The sequence below is a fragment of the Tetrao urogallus genome (assembly GCF_951394365.1).
Source record: "Tetrao urogallus genome assembly, chromosome: 22".
Taxonomy (NCBI): domain Eukaryota; kingdom Metazoa; phylum Chordata; class Aves; order Galliformes; family Phasianidae; genus Tetrao; species Tetrao urogallus.
Window position 1 is genome coordinate 2,434,069 of NC_136835.1, and position 16,960 is coordinate 2,451,028.

The 16,960-nt window shown below is 58.5% G+C and overlaps 1 protein-coding gene across 1 annotated transcript; it reads right to left on the reverse strand.

The window, feature by feature from the left end:
• Window positions 1–5,416: 5,416 nt before the first annotated feature.
• On the reverse strand, window positions 5,417–13,042 carry MCAM (melanoma cell adhesion molecule; the record flags this gene model as incomplete). Its single annotated transcript, XM_079545751.1, has 15 exons — window positions 5,417–5,446; window positions 6,088–6,205; window positions 6,534–6,675; window positions 7,348–7,483; window positions 7,572–7,693; window positions 7,784–7,922; window positions 8,030–8,151; window positions 8,240–8,402; window positions 8,489–8,616; window positions 8,705–8,884; window positions 8,974–9,061; window positions 9,145–9,215; window positions 9,289–9,508; window positions 9,578–9,705; window positions 12,949–13,042. 15 exons carry the CDS (start codon window positions 13,040–13,042, stop codon window positions 5,417–5,419), a joined length of 1,881 nt encoding a protein of 626 aa, XP_079401877.1.
• Between the last annotated feature and the right edge of the window lie 3,918 nt (window positions 13,043–16,960).

A 16,960-nucleotide genomic window follows, 5' to 3' on the forward strand; every position in this document is an offset into this window, starting at 1 on the left:
CTCCCCTCCTTTCTGTATTTCTCTGAAGCTGTAAGGAGATCTCTTAAGTGCAACGCTTGATGCCATCACTGCTGTTGCTATTTTGGAGCCGGGGCTGAAATTGCAAATGCAGCACGCTGCTGAGGTTGCTGTCAGCCAGCAGCGAGCTCTGCAGTGCTGCAGGGAGGTCAGGCAGCCAAGAGCAGGGTCTGGCCTGGCAGAGGGGCCATGTCTGTTCGTGCTGTGCTCGGGGAAGCAGGGCTGTTCCCTCTCCTGTGCCCACAGGTGCAGCAGGCAGCAGAGCCCTGACCCAGCCCTGCTCTCCCTGTGCTCAGTGATGCCCTGCAGTTCTTGTGGCTGCAGCAGATTCTTGGGAAGCGAGCCCAGCACCAGCCCTGCTCAGCAGGTACCTGGGCAGCCCTGCGTGCTCTCGCTGCCCATCTGCACATTGCCTGACCATCCAGCCCTGGTGCTTGGGAGTTATTTTCTGGCTTTGCCCTGGAGACCCACATAAAAAGCGTGTTGCGAGGGAGCACTGCTCTTTATTTCCCTCCTCTCCAGTGCTGCCACTCACTCCGTGTTGGTGTTGGAGCCACTTCAGTTCTGCCTTGCTGTGTAAACTCAGCCTAAGTGTGCTCAAGTGTGGCGTGAAGCTGCAGCACGCAGGCAGAGCAGCTGCTGCCAGGGCTGCAAGGAGCTGAGTGCAACCTTGCTGGAAAGCCTTAACTCTTGTCTTGCACAGCATGTGCCACTGGAGCAGTGATGCCCCATCCCCTGCTAGCCCTTGGTTCCAGGCTGGCCGTGATGCTGAACAACCCACACCTAGCAGAGCTTTATGCAGGCCTGTCTCTGGGGCTGTGTGCCAGGGGACGTTCCTGCAGATGTTGTTCCAGGTATTAGAGGTTAGAGAGAGCAATCTTTGTGGCATGTATCACTAATTTTTCTGCATGTGTCCTTTCTGTGCACTGTTTGTGTCTCCGACTGAGTTAAGAAACTTAAGCCTTGGCTTTTCTTCCTTAGATGTGTAAGCGTTTGCTGGCACCACTGACGTGCAGCAGAGTCCTGCCTGTGTTCTATGGCTGTGCTCTGTGAAGTCCACCCAGGCACTGTACAGTGTATTTTTCTTACTGTTTTTCTTTCAGAATGGTGAGCCTGATGCTATTTTCTCTTTCTTTCCCTTCACCTCCTTGTTCTTTATCCTTGAGATCCTTTATCCTATCACTTTGTGACGCTACTTGAGCAAGAGAAACCCAAATGTCTCGTGCCTTTCTTAAGGGAATGCTGTGTCACTGGGCTGGGTATCCCTCTGTGGAAAGAAAGAGCCCCACGCTGCCTTTGAGATCACTTTAAAAGGTGTGAAAAGGAGGGCAGTTGTCACTTCCAACACTGTGTTGTGTAGCATTTCAGCTGTGGAGGTTTCCTGCTCTACCTGTTACTAACAGTGGCTTGGTGCTGCGCCGAGCTCAGCGTGAAGGTGGTAGAATTGTAGCAACAAGATTGATTTTGCTTGTAACAAAATACGAGTTCTGCTCACAATAACAAATACTGTTTCCCCCCCCCCCCCCCACCTGCCAAGGCAGGACACAAAGCAAGCAGAAAACCCTTTGTGCAGTGAGGGCTGGGGCACAGAGCGTGTGGGAGCAGCAGGGAAGCAGCACGCGTCGTCCGCCTGCCCTGCTGACTTGGTGAGTTGGATGCCACCACAGCTGAACGGGGCTCTGCAGGGAGACAGATCCTGGCAGCAGTGTGCTGGAGCTCATCTGCTGCCCTGCCCTGCCCTGCAAGTCCCTGCATGAGATGCAGGTTTAGGCTCGCAGCCTCCCAGCAGCCCTGCTTTGTGCAGAAGGCCTTTGCTGCTCACCCTTTGCTGAGCCCTGCCCTGGGAGAGCAGCCTGCTGCTTCCTGCGTTGCTGCAGCTCATCCTGAGGCCGGGTCGTTTGCTGTACCTGGTTTTTGTTTGCTTGTTGATTCCTCTGTTTGTTTTCCAGTTGAGCAATTACAAATGCAACTCCCTGGGCACTTCTTTCAAGGTGCCACATTGGAAATCAGAGGGGAAATAAGGAAGCTTATCCTTCAAGTTCCTCCTAGAAAGCTTGTTTTCTTTCTTTGAAACTCCTAGAGGGGGAGGAACGGTTGTTGTTTCTCTTGAATGGCAAATACCCATTTGTATAATATCAGTGTTAAAAAATGTTGAGATTTTCACGAAAAAAAAAATATTTTAAAAAGAAGTATAATAGTGTCATTAATATAAAATATAATAGCAGTATTTAATCCTTTCAGATCTGTAAAGAATAAGGAAAAACAGAAGGTAAATATTCTTACAGAGAGTAGCTGAGCTTTAAGGTTCACTTGGTTTAAAGTCCTCATTTTGTTTGCAAATGCATTGTTAATGTTTAGAGGTTATACTAATGTTATTTATTAATTGTTTCCATTCTCGTATGCTGCCCACTAAGAGCTTCTTTGGGATTTCGTTCACCTGTGTCAGTAAAAAAGAAAAAAAGAAAAGGAAACGAAACAAAGTTTTATTTTTAAATAAAATTTCCTTTGTTGTAGCAGATGGGCTGCGTTGTGTTGGTTCTGTGAGGGGGGAACATGCAGCTGGAGTCTGCCTGATCAGAGGCCCCAAGCCTGGGCTGGGGAGTTAATGCTGGTAAGTGCTAATAGAGCACGTGTCGTACTGATCCCAATTAACAGGTTACAGAATCCATGAGGAGCTGTGAGTCTGAGAGTCCCAGCAACAGGTTTGTTGCTATTAAAGGAGTACAAAAGGGCTCTGCTGTGCTGGTTGGGGTCTGGGAGATGCTGAAGCATCAGTCCCACTCTGTGGAGCCCGTCTGCCTCTCACAGATTCCACTGGTCTGTCACAGCAGGCATTGATCTCTTCTTACAGTTACCACATCTTGTTTTTATGTCTCCTACACAGCTGGGAAATGCAGAAGATTGGATGGAGGGATGAGAAGAACTGAAGGTGATGTGTATGCATGCACAGTGCAGCACATCTAGGGCTCTCCTGAGGCCGAATGAATGCACTTGGTGAGGCTGTGCCCAATGAACCCTGCTGGGCCTGTGAGCCACTGGTGGGCAGAGATGCTCCTCAAACACTGCCTGCCCTGAATTGTGTGTGGTGGGCTTACATGGAAGCATGAGGGACTGTGGGGTCCAACAGGGTTGGGAAGAGTTGCCTCGTCTCTGCTACACTGTGATGCACTGATGGGCAAAGGGCCTGCTGCCATGTGGCCAAATGAAGGTGACCAGTTAATTGGGGGTCAGGTGAAGACACAGGGCTCAGATGAGCTCACGTGGGGTCAAGTCACAGGAAATAAGTGGGCAGAAAGGGGCAAAAGAGGGTAATTGGGGTTGAACGAGGACACAGAGGTCAGGTGAGGTCACAGAGGTCAAGCAAGGTCAAATCACGGGAAATAAGTGGTCCTAAAGGTCAAACGAGGTTAACTGGGGTCAAACGAGGTCACAGAGGTCAGGTGAGGTCAACTCAAGGAAAATGGGAGGTCCAATGAGGTCAAATCACAGAAAATAAGTGGGCCTAAGGGTCAAACAAGGTTAATTGGGGTCAAACGAGGTCACAGAGGTCAGGTGAGGTCAGAGAGGTCAGATGAGGTCAAATCACAGAAAATAAGTGATCCTAAAGGTCAAATGAGGTCACAGAGGTCAAATGAGGACTCAGAGGTCAAGCGAGGTCAACTCAAGGAAAATAAGTGGTCCTAAAGGTCAAATGAGGTTAACTGGGGTCAAATGAGGTCACAGAGGTCAAATGAGGACACAGAGGGTCAACTGGACATGAAATAAGTGGCTTGAATTGTCCACATGGGTAAATTCTGGTCTAACAGACACTGGGGTTTGGTTCCCACTGTGTAACTCAGGCCCAAGGAGATGCTCACGGTTCCAGTGGGCTCCTGTGAAGCCAATCAGGTTACAATTTGCTGGTCTCTAATAAAACTGTTACTTATTAATTAGTAATAGTTATTAGTATCTACAGAGGCCAGAAATAATGGGATCTCAGCCATTCCCAGCACTGGGAACCCCACGGAACGAAGCAGAGCATCACCACCCCCAGGAACAAAGCCAGCAACCAAGCTTTGAACTCGGTACTTTATTTTCACATATATAAAAAAAACCTCGCAAATATCAGACAAAAACTTCTGGAAATGTACACACCATCCAACAAAAATATATATAAACCAAAGCTTCTGTTTGGACAACACTTTGCAGCTCACGATTACAGCTCCGGAGGTGGGGGGGGGGGGAAATCTGTCCCTCCTCCTGGTGACCTGAGGTCCTGCTGCAGCGCAGGGGGGGCAGAAGGGAGCTGGGTTGGGCAGGGCAATGAGGGGCAGAGGAAGGGCTGGGAAGGGGCTCTGCTTGTCCTGATCCCTCCTGTGGGACCGAGGAGGGGAGAAAGTAATGAAGGAGTTTTCCCTGGGGCTGATGCATGATAGGCAAAGAGTAAAAAAGAAGGGCAGGAGAGGAAGAAGGAAGGGGTAAAAAGGGAGGAAGGGAAAGGAAAGGAGAGAAAAAGAGAAAAGAAATAGGGGGAAGAAAAAGGGAAGGGGGGTAAAAAGGGAGGAAGGGAAAGGAAAGGAGAGAAAAAGAGAAAAGAAATAGGGAAGAAAAAGGGAAGGGGAGAGGGGGAGAGGGGGAGGGGGAATAGGAGAGTTGGGGAGGAAATAGAAAAAAGAGGGGGAAGAGGGGGAGAAGAGAGGGAGGAAAAAAAAGAAAAAGGGAAGATGATGAAATGAAGAAAAAAAAAAGGACAAAAAATCCAACCCTGAGCCGTCGCCGCCTGGCGCTGACCTCGCATTCCTTCGGCTCACACCCAGACTCAGCCCAGTGCCGCCAGCAGCCGCATCCTGCGGCAATCCCACCTCCCTCCCCTGCTCAGCGAAGCCCAAATCCTGGGAAGCTCAGAGCTCAGGCACCTGTCTGAGAGCAAAGCCCTGCCCTGCATTAAGGGCTCGCACAGCCTTCCCCCATCCCCTACCAGAGCCCTTCCCCTCCCAGCTGCACACCCCCGTGCCTCTATGCTGCCTGGGGCATCCTGCTGGCAAAGCAACCTCCCCTCAGCTTTTCTGAGCCAAGTTCTGGGGTAAAACTCATCCAAACCTCCTCACACAGGTACAGAACGGGTTTCTATTAAAAACAAAACCAAAACAAAACAAAAACGTCGAGAAAAAGAAACAAGAAAAGCCTCCAAACCCTTCCATCAGGTAGGTAGCCGAGTGGGGTGTGAGTATTGCTGTTGGCTTCTCTGTAGCAGTAAGCGAAGGCTGCTGCTGAGCCGACAACCCGCCAGCCCGCTGTGAGCTGTCAGGGGGGGTCGCTGCCTCTGGCTGTGCCCCCCAGGTGTGGGGCAGGGTGGGATAAGGCCGTCCAAGAGCAGGAAAGGATCGAAGGAAGAAAGCACTTCGGAGATCGCCCTCTCTTAGTTTCTCAGATCGATGTATTTCTCGCTCTTCAGGCCAGCAGAAAGAGAAAAGCGGGGGGAGGAAAGCAGTTAGTTAACAAAACAGAACAGGCGGGGGGTAAGAACGGGAGTGTGCACCATCCCAGGGCACGGGGCAGGGAGCAGTGAGCTGTGCTGGCAGCAGGAGGGGGGGCTGGGGCCATTCTAATCTAAGGCAGCCCGCTCAGTGCTGCATCCCATGGGATGAGCACACAGAGCCCGGCCCTGGTGACGGTGACTGCCTGGCACAGGCACTCAGAACAGCTCCTGCAGCCCCCCGGGGGGCTCTCAGCCCTAGGATTGCCATCTCAGCCTGCACTGGGCTGAGTTCTGCCAGGGCTGATGGTGCAGCTGCTTCCCCCCAATGCTCCTGGGGCAACCCCAGGAGAAGCCAGCACGGAACACAGCCAGGCAGCTGTTCCCCGAGGTGCCAAGCTTGGCACAGAGCAGAGCTGCCCTGCATATCCTCGCAGCAGCACATCCATCCCTTCCCCTCCCTCCCAGCCCCTCCTCGTGCGCTGCTGATGGATGATGGAGGCCCATGCAGGGTGGGGAGAGCTGCGAGAGGAGGAAAGCGTTACCTGGAGCACCTCTGGCTGCTGCCCAGCTGCAGCACAACCCTGGCCCCAGCGCACGATGCTCGGTCCTACCTGGTCAGCAGCCGACCTCTTCTCGCCGTTGGCACCCTGCAGGAGCCCCGCCTCTTCGGAAAGTTTATCTGACTTAACTTCAACTACATTCTTGTCTTTACGTGCCTCTGGCTTTGTGCTAGGGGAGGGAGGTGACAATTTTGAGACATCTTTGCCATAGCCAAGGGCACGTGGCCGGGGGGAGAGAGGCCAACCGAGCCCCCGGGCTCCGCCTCGGGGGACGCCGTGGGGCAGGGGACAGCTGGGGACAAAGCTCCAGCTGGGGGAAAGCCCTGGGCTGTACGGCCCTTCCCTGGGGATGTTTGGCTGCTCTAAAGCTCTGCTCCTTCCTCACCGCTGGAAGCTGGAAGCGGCCCAGACTGCCGTGCTGGGCAGGGTGAGGTGGGATGGGATGGGAAGCGGCGGTGATGGCAAAGCGGCTCTGCCCCGAGGGCGGCGGTGCTTACATGTCCTGTTTGCCGCTGCGGCCACATGAGATCTTGCCTTTCTTGTGAAGGAAGTAAATGATGGAGCCCAGCACGGCCACCACGAGGATGCAGACGATGATGGCCACGATGATGATGCCTTTGCTCTCTGAGGTCTTTTGATCTAGATGCGAGAGGAGAGGAGGTGAACGTGCATCAAACCTCCCGTGCTCCTAGGGGTAAGAAAAGGAGCTCCTGCCCCAGCACAGCATCACAGGGCTCCCTGCTGTCTGTAGGATGCAGATATCAGCACAGAAATCATAGAATCACGGAGGTTGGAAAAGACCTCTAACATCACCAAATCCAGCCCCAACCCATCCCCAACCACATCTCCAAAGTGCCACATCTCCACAGTTCTTAATGAACTCTGGGGATGGTGACTCCACCACCTCCCTGGGCAGCCTGAGTCAGCACCTGACTGCTCTTTCTGAGAAGAAATCTTTCCTAATATCCAACATATCCAACCCAGATATGTTCTTATAGAGCAGTACCCACACAGCCACACTTTGCATTCTGCTCCCAGCTCCCAGTCATGCTGCAGGACAATGGCTCACAGTGTTTCCTGCAAGCCATCCCTTTGTTCCCCTGTCCTGCAGAAAGCTTGCTGCCCTTGCTGGGCAGTAGAACGAGACCAAGCAGCAGCTTTTCCACCCCTGCAGGTGGAGTCAGAGCCTCATCCCCTATCTGAACAGGGAGAGGAGCAGCAGATGCAGGAGGCTCCCTCCCCAGGCAAGAAAGCAGCATGACTCAGTGGCACAGAGCAGACAGAGGAGAAATGGGGGCAGACGGGGCTCACCCAGCAGCTGGATGTGCTTCTCGCTGACCCCCAGCGCGTTGGACACCCGGCACATGGCTCCTGCCCGCAGCAGGTCGTGGCTCACGCGCACCGTCAGGTTGCTGGCGATGTGCTGGTTCTCCACGTACTCATGGGTCTGTGGGGATACGGGAAAGCACAGAGCTCAGCACCCAAATACAGCCCTTATCCTGAAAGCCAACCCCCGGCCCCCGCCCAGCCCTCACCGTCCCGTTGATGCTCCACTGGACGGAGGGCCGGGGGAAGGCGATGGCCTTGCAGGTCAGGTTGATCACTTCGTCCTGCCGCACGTACAGCGGGGAGCTGATGGCCACGATGCGCGGCTTCCCTGCGGGGAGAGACAGTGAGCGCCTGCTTCTCTCCATGGGACGGGGTTGATAGAAGCAGCAAGGAGCTCACACCCCGTGCCCATCCTTACCCTGCACAGCCACGGCCACCTGCTTGCTCTGCTCCAGCCCCGGCACGCTGCGTGCCTGCACTCTGCAGCTGAAGTTGCTGGAGGTCTCGAAGGTGAGGTTGCTCAAGAGGAGCTGGTTGCCTTCTGCCACCTTCCTGCCCTGTTGGAGGGGGAAACCCAAGGCTGGGGCTCAGCACTTCCCACGTTCCATGGCAGGAATGGGCACCATAGGGCACCCCAGGATAGCAGTACCCCAGCATCGCTCACCCTTGCATCCCTCCATTGGTAGTCCAGGGCAACAGGGCTGTGGGCACTGCAGCTCAGCCTCACGCTGTCCCCTTCATGAAGGGGTGAGGACGGCTCCATCTTCACCTGGACCCCTTCGATGTCTAGGAGAAGGATGGGGAGCAGGGCAGCATGAGCAGAGGGAAGGGGTACCACCCACAGGGTGCGCAATGTCCTGTCCCCCAGCCTTACAGTTCACCATCAGCTCCACATCCCCTTCACGCTGTGTCATATCATCCAAGTCCAGCGTCTGGCACCTGTACAGACCGCTGCTGCTCTTGTTGACATCGTGCAGCATCAGCACCCCACTGTTGGTGTCCGCCAGCGAGGTCACATCCTGCCAGTTGTCCTCCAGCTGCAGGCACGGGGACAGCACAGCCCTCAGCCCCTCCATCCTGGGACAGGAGACGCCGAGGGAGAGGGGCCAGAACCCCCCCCCACCTCTCTTTTGTAGAAGGTAAAGACAGGCGCCGGATTGCCATCAGCATCACAGACCAACTTCACATCATCCCCTTCCTTCACCATCCCCGATCCGGTCACCACGCGCAGCTCCACATGCTCTGTGGGGTCTGTGGGAGGAGGAAGAAGGGCAGAGTGGATGTGGGTCTCACCCCCAACTCCCAACAGCACCGGGAACAGCCTCCAGCCCCAGCTCACAGAACACGGTGATGTTCACCCGCGGAGAGTCCTTCGTGCGCATCTGTCCCCGCAGCCAGTAGTGCACAGTGCAGTGGAAGAGGGAGTTGCGGTCCTCCCGTGTCACCTTGCTGAAGAGCGTGCTGACCACCGTGTACAGCCCATTCGACTGGCGGACCAACGTGGTCAGGATCTTTGTCTCTGCAGGAGATGCAGCCGCTATTCCCAGCCCGCAAGCAGGGAGGGGTATCATCCCGTCCCTCTCCAACCCCGTCCCCACCCCAACTCACTGTCCTCCTCCTGCAGCAGTGGCTCCCCGTTCTTGTACCAGGTGATGTTGGGGGACGGGAAGCTGTTCTCGCTCGTGCACTGAGCAATCTGCAGCAGCAGGGAGCACCGTGGGCATGGCACAGCCCAGGGGGTGCCCCTATGGGGATGGGGAACTGGGGACCTCTCCTCACCTTTGACATGTCATTGCTCTGCGCAGGGATACCGGCAGAGTTGGGCGCGATCTCGGGGGGCGCGGGGATCTCTGCAAGAAGCCACTCCACGCATTAGGATGATGCATAGGAACAGGACAGCATCCCCATCCCCACACCACTCACTGTAGGTGCTGAGCTCGGTGTGGTTCTCCCCCACGCCCTGGCCGTCTGCCCCAACCCGACAGATGAAGGTCCTGGCGTTGTCCTGCCTCGTCACCTTGCTGATGGACAGGGCCTTGTCCTCCCCCACCGACAGCCTCTCGCTGTACTCTGTCTCATCTATCTGCGCCCCACTGGCAGTGATGACGCACAGCCTCACCCGATTGGAGTGACCGTGGTTGACCTGGGGATGAACGTGATGTAGAGCCCTGGACACAGCCCCACGTTGGCCACCCAACCCCACAGCACTCACATAGAACCACTCGATGGAGGTGAAGGAGACGTTTCCAGGGATGGAGAAGCTGCATTCCAGCCTGGCCGTGCTCCCGATCTCCACTTCCAGCACTGCTGGCATGTAGACCTCCAGCCTGCCAGCTGCACCTGGGGGAGGGACAGCACCCTCACACCACATCCCCAGCACAGAGGGGCTTATCTCAGGACTGCAGATCTCCACCCACAGAGCCAGCAGCCCCAGCACCCTCCCTCCAACACACCCAAGGTGAGCTCCTTCTTATATCCCTGCCTGCAGCACTAATGGAGCACCCGGCCATGCTCCAAGGTAATGGCTATCGATCCAGGGCCTGAAACAGAGCTGCCCTGCACTGGGGCTGAGGGCTGAGCAGCTCCAGGCGGGCACAGCACAGAGCAGAGCTGTGACACAGCATGGCTGGCACACCAATAAAGCAATGAGGTGTGCATGCCCCATGCAGTTCCCCCAGGCTGGGATGGCAATGAGGAGCCCAGAAATTCATCTAGCAGTGCAGCACCCCCTGCCCAGCCCACGTATGAGAACGGGAGATAAGAGGGCTGCAGGAAGGCAGCTGTGTCAACAGCCACCTGATAGCACTGCTTGGTGACAGCCTCACACGGGCAGCAGCTTCAAAGGGTAACACCGTGCCCATAGAACGCTCTCTGTGTGAAGTGGGCACGTGGTGGCACAGCCCCAAAATGCAGCCAGGAGCCCTTTCTGCCACAGCCAAGGCACTGGCTCACACCACCAGCACAGCCAGGGCACTGCAGCAGCCCATTCCTGCCCTCAGCCCTTCCATAGGGGCAGCACAGCTGGCACGAAGCAGAGGGACAAGCAAAACAGCGTGCAGGAAAGGAGGAGCTGGAAAAACAGTTGAAAGCCCCAGAGATAAAGCGTGCATTGGGGTCAGGAAACCGAGCTGAATGCATAACCGGAGGCACCTGGCCCTGACCTGGCACAGCTGGGCACCCGCAGACCTGGGCATGCCAGGCTCTGCTCCCCAGCCCCAGGCAGAGGCAGTGCTGTGGCAGGAAAGCTGCAGCTCTCAGAGCTCACCAGCTCAGCATGACAGCCCCCGTCCTGGCCGCCAAGCAGCCGAAACCATGAACTCAGAGCTGGGGAATGGCTGGCATCCGGGGCTGGCAGCAGGCACCCCTCCTGCTCATTCGCTGCCCTTGAAGAGACGAACAGGGAGACTGCAGCCCCCTCCCCACCTCTCCCTGCTCCCCACCTCCTCCACGACAGGTTGGATACCCGGGGCGAAGGGCTCAGCCAGGCACCGGGCTGCAGGGAGCACCTGGTGACGACACCGCAAGCACCGCTAGATGGGGACGCAAGGACACCCCCTCAACCCAGCAGCGGGCACCGGGGCAGGGCTGGAAAACTATCAGCCACTCACAGGCTGCAGAGCTGAGCTCCAGCCCTTAACAGTGAGCTCTGAGTGCCTGGCACAGCTCCAACGGGAGACCTCGAGATGCGGAGGGGCCGCCTGCAGCAAGCGAGCCGGGAAGGGAGGAGAGCCCCCGTGCCTTTCCATCTGGCTGGCGGACAGCCGGCCGGCAGCCAGCGCTCCGCAAGAACAAAGATTTGCTTTTAGAGCAGAGGAAGGGGGTGGGGAGAAGCACGGCACCTCCAGCAGCTTTCTGCAGAGCCGAGGTGTGCGGGCAGCGCACGGAGCAGAAGGGCACGGTGGGGGGCTGCAGAGGGGCTCTGCTTCCCTCTCGGAGGGGAGAAGCTGCTGCCAGCTCCGTGCTGTGCCGGGGATGGTGACGGAGGCAATGCCCTGCTGCCGTCCCAGCAAACTCCCCCAGCTGTGTGCAACAGGAATGGCCAACCTCACACCTTCTCCAACCCCAACCCCTCTCCAACAGTGTGATGCCAACAGCCCCGCTGCATAAACCCCCACTTGGGGGTGCACAGCAACCCCCCAGCCTGTCTGGGAAAGGCTTTGGCCGCGGCCCATCGTGCTTCTGGGAAGCATCAAGCCCTTCGCCGAGGCTCCGCTCGCCAACACCGCTGTGCTGCCAACCAATGGGTGCTCTGCTCGGCACGTGTGCTGCGAGGAAGGGGATCCCAGCACGGGTCGGGGGTGGGAGCTCAGCTCTCAGCTCTCCCGCAGCAGCACCCAGGCCTCGGTCAGGGCAGGGTTACCCCGTGCTGTGCTGCAGGCTGGCAGAGGGCAAAGCGTGGGGACCCCCGGTAGGGGGAGGGCACGGTGTGGAGCAGGAAGCACAGCCCATAAACCAAGGGAAAAAGGACTGGAAAGAAGATAAAAAAAGAAAGTGTAAAAAGCCAAGAGAAACACGGCGCTCGGGGAAAAACTCCTTAGAAGGAAAGGGGTGGATGCTTCCTAACAGCTCGACCGATGCACCCTGCTGCACACTGGACACACGTGCAGGCACGCTGCCCTCACCTCTGCCCCACGGAGAACAGCCACAGGAGTGGGGCTACCACCAGCCACCTGCCCAAGGCCACCGGGGATGCAGAGAGCATCCCTCGTCCTGTGCTGCTGTAGGGGGCTGCAAAGCGGCAACAGGGACAGCACGGGGCACTCCCAGCTCTGCACACACAGATCCACTCCTGAAGCGGAGCCTGGGGACGTGCAGGGCGGGGACAAGGGGGGGGCGGGGGCTGCTCCCACCCCGCTCCCCCGCACCACGGTTTTAGCATTCCTGGACTCTGGCCAGGCGGTGCCCGAAGGGCGTCAGCTCCCCCGGCCGTCTGCATTCAGCCCGGGAGTAGCGAACGGCCAGCGGGGCTCTTCGGCTCCATTTGAGGAGGGGTTGCAGCACAGCACCCAGCCTCACGCAGCCCAACTGCAGGAGCAGCGTCTGGTCACATCCCAGGCACGAGGAGGGGAATCGGTGGGGAAGGGGCGCCCGATTCATGGGGGGACACCTATGCCTCACACCCCGAAAGCAGAGCAACATTTCCCAGCACTGAAGCGACTGCAACTGCGATCTCCCATCTCACAGGGGACCGCACCCCGTTGCACGCCCCAAAAGCAGTCGGCATCCAAAAGCAGACGCGTTCCACGCTGCACCCCAAAACAGACGCCCCTCCGTGCCCTGCTGCACAAGCAGCTGCACCCCAAAAGCGGCTGCACGCCGCGTCCCACCCCAAAAGCACCCCAAGAGCAGCCACACCCCGCGCTCTCCCATCCCGCAGACACCCTACAAACCAACCGCATCCCAACAGCGAAGCACCCTTCGCTCCACTCCAGTCGGGCTGCATCCCCCAAAAAACAGACGCTCTCCGCTTCCCCCCCCCCCCCCCAGGTGCTCCCGGTGCCACACCCCGCAAACAGCCCCGCACCGCCTCAGGTGCTCCCAGACCCCCTCCCCAACCCACCCACCGCCCCCTGCCCCACTCACCGCAGCACAGCAGGAGGCACAGGAGGGGGCAGCAGCTCCAGCCGCCCCCCCAGCCCCAACCGCAGCGCGGGGCCGCCCGCCGCCCCCCAGCCATGCCCGCTGCCGCCGCCGCCGCCCGCCAGCGACTGAACGGGACCCGCGGGCTGACGTCAGGAGGAGGAGGAGGAGGAGGAGGAGGAGGAGAAGGCGGGGAGGAGGAAGGCGCGGTGCTGCTGCCCCCCGCCCGCAGCCCCTGATCCCCCCCAGCGGTCGCGCTGCGCCGAGCTGCTCTTCCCTCTTCTCCCCTCCCACCGTCACCACCCCGGTTCGGTTCGGTTCCGGCGCCGGGTCCCTCTGCGGCTCATTCCTGCCGCCCCACCCGCCCTGCCCAGGCTTGCTCAGGTTGTCGGGAGCAGACAGGCAGGCGCTGGAGGTGGGAACCCCCCGGGGGTTGGGGGTTGGGGTGCCGTTCTTCGGGAATAGCAGATAGAGGCACAATCCCCGTCGAGCGGAGCAACCCCCAAAGCGGCGGCTCACCTTGAAGCCACGGAGGGGGGCTCGGGAACAGTGGGACGACAAAACGCCTTTTGTCATTGCTTGGGCTGTGGGGCGGAGGGGACACCCCATGAAGACCCCCTTCTTTGTGGCTTTGCCCCTAAACCCTGCTCTCCCTGCAGGGATGCTCGCTCTATAACAGATGCCCGTCCCTATAGCAGAGCCCCACGGAGGGCCCCCACGGCGCACTGCTGCCCCCCAACCCCCGCGCAGCTGCTGAATGGGGCGGCTGTGGAAGAGCCGCGGTTTGCACGGCCGGGGCAGAGGGCTGGCTGGGGGCCGGCCCGGGGGCGGTGGGGCGGACAAGGCTGCTATTATCCAGGGGAAATCACCCGTCCCCAACACAACCCCAGTGAGACCCAGTGCAAGCCCAGGGAGCAGAGCAACTTCCCCCCCTCCACCCTCCCCAACTCCTGTCCCCCGCACTGCTGCATGCCTCGCTGTCCCCATTCTCCATCAGATCTGAGCTGGGGGACAAAGCACCAGAGCTCCCTGCTCCCTTGAAGCCCTCCTCTGCCTCCCGCCCTCCCCCCATCTGCACCCAAAGCTCTCTGACCCGTATCCTGCTGCAGACAGTGCCCTCCTCCAGCTCTGCACCTCTGCTCTTTGCTCCTGCAGTGCAGGTCCTGGGGGACTGCACACCTCTGCCCACCCCACCCAGGCTCCCCCCAGCCTCTCTCCATGCCATCAGTCCCCCCAGCATCCCCATTCTCACCCCCCCCAACCCCAGCAATGCCATCGGCTCTTTCCATGCCCCCCTCCTGCCTTTGGCTGCGTGCCGGAGCAGCCACCCCCCAAAAACCTTTCCCCAGCCAAATGGACTCGATGATTCATCGGAAATGATTAAATTCTTTCCCGGCGAGATTAGTTACTTAAAATGGCAGTGCTGGGCAATGATAAGGCTCCTGGACCGGCGCTGCTGTGTGGAGGGGCGGCCCTCCAGGAACAAGTGCATGGAGCAGAGCCTCACTCGCTCCCCTATGGGTGCATGGTGGAGATGCTCACAAAGCCACGGGCTGCGCAGGGCTGGGGGTCCCTGGATGCTTTCCTCTCCCCCAGTGCTGCATCACAGCCCCGTGCTCTGCTCGTTTTGTACGAAGCAGCGTGAATGAACCCTAGCAGTGCCACCCCGTGAGGGCAGAGAAAGAACCCAACGCTGCAAGCAAACAAGTGGGAGAGCCTGGCTGCTACGCTGCTCTGCATTCTGTTCCACTGCGAGCTTTTATTCGCCGTTAAAAATAAAGCAACACAAAAATTCCCAGCCCTTGGGAAAGGACGATGCCACTCCCATGAGAAAACAGCCTGGCTGCGGGTGCCAGCCTACAGCAGCTTCCATGTGCCTTCTGCTTTTCGGGGCGCTTTGCTTTGAAGAGAACTTTTCCCTATGGTTTTGTTGTTTCCCAACCAACCTCGTGGTTCTGGGGAAAATGGGTTTGGGAGCCGGGTGAGGCGTGAAATCACCTGGCACCCAATGGGTGCAGGCTCAGCAGGGAGCACAGCAGGCGGGCTGCCTTCAGCTGCTTTATCTCACGCCTTCTTATTTATTTGCTTGCTTAATGGATTTGGCTTCGGCCCCCGCTCGCTGCTATGCAAACAAACAGCATGCGCCGTGCTTGGGTCCGCTGTCCCGCACACACAGGCAGAGTGGGGAGGTCAGTGGCACGGATCCCTGCTCTGCTCGAGGTGTGGGGCAGCCCCACAGGCAGCGTGCCCGCAGCAGGGCTGTCTCACTCAGCATCCCCAGCTGCAGGCGGGTTGTTGTTGCATTTGCTCCTCCTGCACCTGGCTCTGCGCTGCTGTTGGGGAGCGGTAGCTGCAGGAAGGGCCACGCGTGGAGCTGAGCGTTCGCCCTGATGATGATGGGTGATGAAGGCTGATGATGGGTGCTGGGTGATGCAGTGCTGCTGGCACGGCTTCCTGCGCTCGGAGTGGATGAAAGGAGGATGGAAGGCGGCTGCCATATCCGCCCAGGCCTGCGCCGCTTCACACAACACCGTTGGGGTGAAAGGGGCCCCTCCTGAGGGAAGGGCTGGGAGTGGGGCCAGCACTCAGCCATAGGAGGCTCACTGCCTCCGGGGAGAAACCCCTGGGGCTGCGTTTCAGCTGTAGGGCTCATGGATGCACGGATCGATCGCAGCCTGGGCTGAATTGTGAGGTTGTGATCCTGAGTGGAGGGTGAGGGATGAGCATCAGCTGTGCCAGGAGCACACAGACAACCTGCACCACCACCAGAGCCCTATGCGATGTCCCATGGCTCAGCAGAAAGCTCCCTTGCTCGGCTGGGCTCTCAGTGCTCCTTTATGCCTCTGCTCTCCCTTCTACAGGGGTTACCAACCATGTCTACGGGGCTTTGTTTAGCAGGGGCTGGGAGCGGGCGGAGGGAGGAAGGAAGATGACATCTGGATTTGTGCACCTGGGGACGGAAGGCAGCTTTACAGATGCCGAGTAGTGGCAAAGCCCCAAAAAAGGAGCTGAAATGGCAAAGGGGAAACCCTGCCCCACTCTTGCCCCGGTGACGGTGGGGAAAGGCTTTGGGGCATGCAAACCTGCTCTGAGAACACGCAGCACAGACAGACAAGGACAGCTGGGGAATGAAGGGGAAACCTTACCCGGCTGGGGGCCACCACCAAGGCATGGGGGAAGGAGCCCTACATCCAGGGCTGGATGCTCACCCCGTATCATGGATGCGGGCTCCCTGCAGCCCAGAGCAGGTGCAGCCCTGCATGCTGTGCAGACGGCCACGTACTGCCCTCTCACTTGCACACGCACAGCCAAACTGGGACGACCATCACGTTTGTGCCCAAGGATCCTCTCTCAGCCCTGAGCGTCCCGCAGTTGCGAAGGGAAGGCTTTGGGGCTGGGGGAAGCCGGCAGAGCAGGGACAGCTATTTATAAACAGGCCTTTTCCTTCGGAAGATGCTGAGTTCATCTCCCCCCGGCTATTGCCGGATGGAAAAAGGCCCCATTGTCTTGGCGCCAGATGGGCCGGGGCCGGGCACCCGCCTGCACAATGGGGTGGATTATGGGGCTGGATGGCTGGGGGTCCCACGATGCAGGGACAGGCAGGGACCCGGCCACGCTCCATCCTTGCCCCCTGCTAACACTGCAGCTCCCAGTGGAATGGGCACCCGAGGTCTCAGCTCTCCACGTCACCGGGCTTCCCCAGCTCGTGTCACTGAGTAGGAAGGAAAAGCCAAAAAATCACAGCGTCACCAGATTTGGGGGGGGGGGGGGGAGAGGGGGGATTCAATGCTGTGCAGGGTTTGGGGCTGCTCAATAGAGGGCAAGGGTGGCGAGCAGGGCTCTGACCACATGCCACCCCCCTGCCTGCACCCGCCACGCTGGGGACACGCCAGGCCACTTGCACCCATGGGAGCTGTGGGGCCAGGCAGGGATTTCTCCTCACAGGACTTTCCCATGCTTGAGGACTTGCTTTTCCCAGGGCTGCCTGGCTGGGCTCCAACAGGACTGAGAGATC